Genomic DNA, 8,236 nt, shown 5'->3' with positions numbered 1-8,236 from the left:
ATATATTTTTTTTTTTTTTTTTTTTTTTTTTAACCACTTAAGAATAAACCCGAAATATGGGTATAGACCTGTTACCATTTTTACAAGCAAAATTTAGCAAATGAGTTACAGCTAGCAGTGAACCATAGCATTCCCAATTACTACACTCTTTACATTCATCAATGAAATTTTATTTTTAGTTTCTCTCCCGTCTGGATGTTTTTAGCAAAACTGTAAATGAGAACACAAATTTTTATTTTTATTTTTTCTCCACCCTCCTTAAGATCTTTGGAAAAATATGTTCGCGAAACAAGGTATAAAGAGAGTCTCGCCTAACGCACTGTTATTATATAATTGTATGTTTGATCAATTAAACCTCAATATAGTATTCTTTTTCAAATGACTTTTTGCATGAACAAATAAAGTATATTTAAATCAATTATTAATCTAAATATGTCCAAAATGCAGTAATAAGTTAACATGTATTATAAGTTGTATTAGGCCAAATAAAAAAAAAACCTGAAATAAAACCATATTGGCCTCATTCACTATGGTTTTGTATAAAGCGAGTGAACAAATCTGTATTTGAATTGCCAATGTGGTCAGCAGATGCTGTTACTGAAGGAACTTTGTGAGCAACTAGATGTTATCCTTAATCCCGTAAAAATCAGATTACTGAAAGAGTGAATAAATACTCTGACGCTTAGGTTGGATAATTATATCTTTATATGGATATTTTTCCCCATTCACTTTTTATTTACCCTAAATCCTCAAATACCGTAAGCTCTGCACCAAACATGATTTTTCCACATAGCACTGCTCTCGAATAAGTGCTGCGGTGCTCATTCCAGAGTACGTATTACCCTGTGTGTAAAGAAACACTTTGAGAAACAGGATTTTAAATACAATGTATACAGTGTTCAAATAAATAAATAAACACGATGAACACAAACATATCTTTGTAAATGTTTATTTACAATGATGTAGGGCCTATGATAGGCCTACCAAACTGTGGGAATATGTGAGATAGGTCACATGGAAACGGCCATGGAAAGTGCCCCACCAATATATTTAATAAGCACCGCTCTTGAATAAGTGCCACACTGAAGCCTCCAAAAAATTTTTTTAAGGGCTACTGCGCTTGTTTGAAGATATATGCAGTATATGATGTACAGTATTTAAATTATGTTTTATTATTGTTTACATTTTATTGTTTCGTCAGATCGTCTGTTGGTTCCCAATATGCTAAGAATCGCTGCATAATTTACACTGTTCTTGGACTTATTTTCCTTGGAGCTGGTATTGGAGTTACTGTAAGTAGACACCATAATTATTCATTGTTTATTTATTCATTGGTGCATTGTAACTGTTGGCATTGTTATAATAATGTTATTCATTTATTCATTCAATTATGTATCATGTGTAAAATTGTAAAAGAGACAGTATATAAACATTTCACAAATTTATAAATTGATAGATTCATTGATCCATTAATTTATTCATAAAATTATTATTATTATTATTATTATGATACTATAGTATAACACAAAACAATAACTATAATAATGGTAGACAAACATTACACAGGTATATCATCACAGTGAGCTAAATCACCATTCAATGGAGCCTATTTAGGCCTTATAATAGGAAAAATGCATGTATTAATAAATATACTATATAAATAACATTTTTAGATCTTAATATTTCTAAAATAATATATACAGATTATAAATTTATAAATTCGGGGTTTTTTTTGCACACGAACCTAAAAAAAGCACCCACTAATTGAAAAATTAGTGAACTGTGGTCCACTGTGTGATAGGCAAATAATTGGGGGGTGTGCCCAGTCCATAGGTGCATGATGATATCATAACACTCAAATGTGGGCATGTCACATTTATTTGTCGCATAAATTTGACAGTGCAATCGGAGCTGAAAAGCATAAACAGTTTGAATTTGCAGGATATGGGTTAATTTCTGGGAGGTTATTGCTTCCTTGCGGAAGTCCGGGGAATGCGCTAATTTCCAGTAGACTCCTGTGACCTGTGGTACACTTTTGACTCCTGCCAATTATAAACCAAATTTAAACATTTATATTAATTTTTTTTATTCATAGATTGGAACATATGCTGTAGCCGAAAACTCAGGCGGCATATATTTCCTGTGGATCGGTAATTGCTCTTCATTAATTTATTATTTTAAAAAACTTCTTTCTCTTAAGACATAATGTAATACTTTAGATGATGTAAAATTTGTATAAATCTATTTTAATACACAAATTAACAATAAACTTAATGTTGTATGCAATGTAGTACTATAGTATTAATGCATAATCCAAGTATCGGAATGTACGCCAAAAAATTTCTTTCTCTTAAGACATAATGTAATACTTTAGATGATGTAAAATTTGTATAAATCTATTTTAATACACAAATTAACAATAAACTTAGTGTTGTATGCAATGTAGTACAATAGTATTAATACATAATCCAAGTATCGAAATGCACGCCATCGTGTCAGGATTCAATATTTCGACAACAATTATGTCATCAGGAGTGTAGAACTAATGTCCATGTCTTTATTGTTCTTAGCAGAGGAAGCTTATTCTTGATACATTAATCTTTTCCTTCACTCACAATAATGTTTCAATTACTGACTTAATTTATTAACACACTGGTAGTAGTATCACTTTATAGACTTACAATTATTTAATACACAAGCTTTTGACAACAGTCTGACTTAATCAGGTGTAATGACTTAATATATTTATATAACTTTTTTTTAAAGGTGCCTTTGTTATTGGAATCCTGAATTTGATCCGAGCACTATATTATGGAACGATGAAGATAAGCTATATAGAATAAATGCATAGAGGCCTGCACAGTGAGTTGGATTAAACAATGGAGTGTTTTAATGTGACTGCATTGAATAGGACTCCAGCTAAGTAAAACTGACACTGAGGCATACAGAACTGGTATACTTACCAACTAAAAATGTTTTTTTCCCCTGATTCACAAATTCATCATTTTTAGTGAAAATGTATTTTTATATTTTTAAACTACTGTTAATCATTCCTTTGCTCTGCAGATGTGTAATATGATAATTAATCAATTACATCATACAGTACACAGAATCAAATGATATCTATGAAATGTGCGATATTTACATATGTATGTACACAAATATATAAGCATTCATGAAATTACGTCCTATAAATCATCATTTCTGTATGCTTTTAATTTTGTTTCAGATTATAAATTTTAATTTGCATATAAGAAAGTAGATATATTTTTCAGAACTCATAAATTATACACGGATCATAGTAAATACTTTTTGAACTTTAAAAAGAATTTACTTATTTCTGTTTTATGTTTATATTCATTTTGATGACTTCATTCTAACTATTATAAAGTTATTGTGGTTGCTTACTGTATGTTGACATGCATGCTCCTTAAGGTCAGCATACATGCTCCTTTAGGTTAGCATATATCCTCCTGTATGTCAGCATACATGCTCCTGTAGGGCAGCATACATGCCCCTGTAGGTCAGCATACATGCTCTTTTAGCTCAGCATACATGCTCAGTAATCCATATTTGACAAAATCATATTTGAAGTAGATTTAAAATAATTTAATATATGGAAAAGGGAGCTTATAAAATACAAACATGTATAATCTCCAAATAGGTTTACAAATAAATATATAAAAATTAAATATAATATTCTAAAATTCTTTATAACTTGTATACAGTATGAATTATTATTACTCATTACTCCCTTTCCCCTACATAATGAACTTTTCCGGAGTGTCAATCAAACTTAACAACTGACCAATGAAGATGGTACAAGCTTGTTTCACAAACACAAATTCATGTAATTAATCTTTGTGGGACCTTAGCAACAATATCCAAGGGGCGGTGCTTAGCGGAAAGGTCCATTCTTCAGGATATTTTTGATCCTGGTAAAATTTGTACATATTGTTACTAAGATGAATTACTTAATTAGGGCGTTAGCAATTGTAAGTAAGAAATATAAAAGAAGGCATGTTGGGTGAATATAAAATCAACCCAATTACAATAGGCAAAATGGCATAATACAGTTAGCTGGCATAATGCATAAAGCTTAATGCATTTTCCTGGTCACAGCCAATACCCACCTCCCTGGTGGAGTAGTCCATAATGTCGCAGGTAGAGTTAGTGTACCATTTACCCACTTATACTCCTAGGTAGAGAGAGACAACATGGACACAAACAACCAGCCTCGGAATCGAACCACTGCTCTTTTAATAAGAAGACCAATACCTTACTTCTGCCCCACATGCTTCCAATATGCTATCTATCATAAGGCATACTTGCACCTGATTCACATGAACAAAAATGTTACATGTATCCTGTGCTAGGGAAAAATTTATCACAGGGCCCCTTTTACATTGTGTCCATGTGAATGCTCATCTGAGTAAAGCCCTGTTCACACTATCAAATTTTATTTGACAAAAAACATGTGGCATGCCTAAATATGGTCATGATGACATCACATCGTGACCAAATATTGGCACATCATGACTATATATGGGCATACAACAGTTGTTTGTCAAATATAATTTGAGAGTCTGGAAAGGGCTAGCATTCGTCATATTTAAAACTCATGTAAGGCAAATGGACATTGCAGAGGGTTGTAACAAACACTCTTGAGATATTAAGCATAGGTCTGTGTGCATGGTAATGAGGCACAGGTTTAAGCCGGTTTTACACTAAGTGAATTTATTCACACGAATCGAAAGCGTTGGTTCATGAGCATGTGCATTCACATTTCTATCAGAGTTATTCGCTTCCGCGAAATCAGTAGTTTAAACTGTTTCTACTTTTTGCGAAGTGAATAAATGTGCAACCAATCAGAACTCGGGAAGCAAACTGACACTTTTGATACGCACGAATAAATTTGCCTAGTGTAAAACCGGTTTTATCTTAATGCTGCATCATGTACATCTTGTAAATTGTACCAATTTTAAGCATGGTATATTTTTGTCTCATGTGGAAACGACGGTATTTCGGTAGGAATATATTTAGCATGTGTCCAGTGTAACATTATATCTTGTGTAAACCAGGTATTCGGTGCACATACTAGGGATATGCATATATTGTAGATAAATGTGTCGGCAATTTTTTTGAAACATACCAAACATGATATTAAAACAATGTTTGTATATTCTCTAATGTTTGGCGTATACTGTTTTTTTTTTAAGCAAAATTGTTAAGAAATGATGCAAATTATATTGTTAATCATGTAAGCGTAGTGTCCGTTATATGTCTGTTAATGTACATACATTTTCTAAGGCCTACTGAAATTTAGAATTTTTTAACTACATTCATAGTTTTGGTTTTTGACATTCTAAATGAGAGAAAAAGATAGAAAAACAAAATGGTAGTTTGTCATCCATGAACAAGGTGTTGAAGAAAAAATAATTTTGCAGTGAGTTCTAAAAAATTCTACGTATTTATAGAGGTCACAGTCAAATTTTAGTTTACAGTTTAAAATGATGAGAAACTATTACTGGAAGCACGGTATTATGTAAATAATCGTGAGAATAATTACGTCATGAATGTTTAAGATTGATTTAAGCTGAAAAGCTGGGGGGCGGGGTTGTGCCGGCGAGAGGGAAAAAACAAATTTTTGTACAGATTGTTGGCTTCTAAAATATTTAGATTAAATAAGCCAAATTCCTGAATTGTAGTCGCTCCATGTCTACTGATCCACTTTTTACCATGCCTCTCAGGAGGAAAATCCTTGCTCAACCACTTTGATAAAGAAAATATACATAACTGTAGAAAATAAAGTACTGTATCAAACTAAAGTTACCTATAGAATGTTCATCATTATATATCAAAGACAATTATAATATTTATTATTTTTTCAAAGGGCAAATTTCATTTATTAATTGATTGATTAATTAGTTAATAGAGAAATTATTGTTGCCAAAAATAGTTGTGATTTTTTATGGATACATTTGGGCAGTCTTTATTTTGAGTCTAGTATATTTTTAATTCAAGTTAAATTATGGTGTAATATATGCCAAGTTTAATTAAAGTATCAAATTCTTTTGAAATCTGGTTATTTCGATTTTTATTTCAACCTATGAATGATCCATTATTACCAGATTGTTATTGTTTTGTTCATATAAATATACATTTTGTTTTTATTATTATTTTTTTAGCATTATTATTAGTATTTTTTGGGTTATTTATTACCAGCACAGAAATTACAAGACAACACAACTTCTTCAGTAGACACACATTTTCTTTATTCGTTCATCCCTAAAACGTGGCAGATTGGTTGTGATGCTCTTTCAAAACAGAGGGTTTGGTTCGCTGACTGAATTACCTGTATATTTACATTAATACTTCTTAGGTTTTTAATTGTATATATGATATCACTTTATAAATTGATCACATAAATTATTTCAAGGATTTGACAATAGGAATAGTTAGGGGAATCACATTAATTTACAGTAGAGAATCTGTAAAAAACCTGTACTTACACAGTGCAGTCCATTTAAGAATTTTAAAAAAATGTACTTGTTTCCTAGCACCTGATGATTGAGGAAGTACCTCATGAAACAGCCTGTAGTGCAATAAAATGTTGAATTTGTAACCAAGCGTCATCTTGTTTTGATTTTATATTGCTCTGCTTATGTATTGAGCACTGTTGTCTAGATGATCTGCTTTCAACCTAATATATATATATATATATATATATATATATACACACCTTTTTTGTAGATTTCTTATAATATTCATTTATGTATAGATATACACAAGTATAAGTATTGGGGCTCTGAATTTTCTGTTACATAAATATCTATGATGTAATTAACACTACATGCCTTATTCAATAAGAAGTTGTACTGATGAGGTTGGTTTGATGCGTGCAGCTGATGTCATGTGTAGCCTCCACAATTCTATTCATTTTCATGTATCATTTTTTTGATTGTATAGTAGTTGTCGTTCTTTTTGTTTTCTGTATTATATAACTGTTAAATTTCTCAAGATAATAATGGTTTTTCATAGATTCACTTCATTTTAATGGATTTGTAATAGTGTACAGAATGGCTCCCTCTAGAGTCCAAAGTTTGCAGTTACGTTGTCACAGGGTCCAAATGTTCATGAAATAGTTGAACTTTTCATGTTGTCAGTGTTAAGCAATAACATTGTAGCTGTGCATTGCATCACAGCAGGCATACCACAGAACAGTCTTCTTGTTGACTTGACTCGCACTCAATTATCACATGATCATTTGGAACTGTGATTTAAATCCCTGTCCACACTGTCAAATTTCATTTGATAAAAACATTCAACATGCCTACATACATGCTACCACAAGGTATACTTATACCGGATTCACATGACAAAAAGAATGTTTCATGTGTCCCCGTTCTAGGGAAAATTTAGCACAGGTCCCTTCTACTTTGTGTCCATGTGAAAATCACATCATGGCCACCGTATATAGGCACATCATGACTAAATATGGGCATGCCACAGTTTTTTTTGTCAAAAAAAAATATGATAATTTGGACAGAGCTTGCATTTCAACCATTATTTGGCATGTTATTAAAAAAAAAAGCTATATAAATACATACAGTATGTAATATAATCTCATAGTTTTTAAGGTAAATACTATTGAATACTTATATTAAAGAGATAGGATTTTCAGACAAAATGAAATTAAAAGAGTATTTCCATTAATTTTCTGCCATTGAAGCATTAAATGATTGAAGGCTCCCTGATTGTTTTACACTTTACTGTACATAATTTCCAGGGAAGTATAAATACCTCTGTTAATGCTATATAAATTTTGATAGTCTACATGATGCGATTGAAGATTTCTATATTCTTTAACATGACCAATGAAATTGCAATGTCATGCTTAGGTCAAGTAAAAATGATGTTCATTTCTTTGCCTGCCTGCATCCAGCTTTTTCTGCTGCAACATTTGTTTCTTTATTAATTTTTTTTTTTTCAGAATTACAATTCTTAGAATTGCATATTGTGAATAGTGGTGGTTTTCATACTCTATTTTGTCCTAGGTGTAGATCAGGTCTTGTGTTACAACAATGATTCTAAAGAGCTGATGGCCTTAAGGTGGGCATTCAGTGTATCGTACGACGGTCATACAACCACTGGCCAACAAATCCAACTCTGTTTCGGTCATTAAAAAAAACTATCTGTTGTGCGCATTTCATGGTGGTGCGTTGTCCATACAATT

At 31.5% G+C, this 8,236-nt stretch overlaps 1 protein-coding gene across 1 annotated transcript in view; it reads left to right on the top strand.

Annotated features, from left to right (window-relative positions):
* Positions 1-6,080, top strand: part of LOC117118190 (type 1 phosphatidylinositol 4,5-bisphosphate 4-phosphatase-like) — a 15,719-nt gene extending 9,639 nt beyond the window's left edge. The window contains exons 6-8 of the mRNA XM_033262708.1: positions 1,202-1,292; positions 2,096-2,150; positions 2,767-6,080. Of these exons, the coding sequence (XP_033118599.1) occupies positions 1,202-1,292; positions 2,096-2,150; positions 2,767-2,843 (223 nt within the window). The 3' untranslated portion in view covers positions 2,844-6,080. The remainder of the gene's footprint in view (positions 1-1,201; positions 1,293-2,095; positions 2,151-2,766) is intronic.
* The last annotated feature ends 2,156 nt before the right edge of the window (positions 6,081-8,236 follow it).

Source organism: Anneissia japonica, unplaced genomic scaffold, assembly GCF_011630105.1.
Source record: "Anneissia japonica isolate Jap-2015-1 unplaced genomic scaffold, ASM1163010v1 scaffold11779_len1430905_cov172, whole genome shotgun sequence".
Classification (NCBI taxonomy): Eukaryota; Metazoa; Echinodermata; class Crinoidea; order Comatulida; family Comatulidae; genus Anneissia; species Anneissia japonica.
Note: the sequence above shows the minus strand (reverse complement) of the source record. Positions and strands in the feature narration are given on the sequence as shown.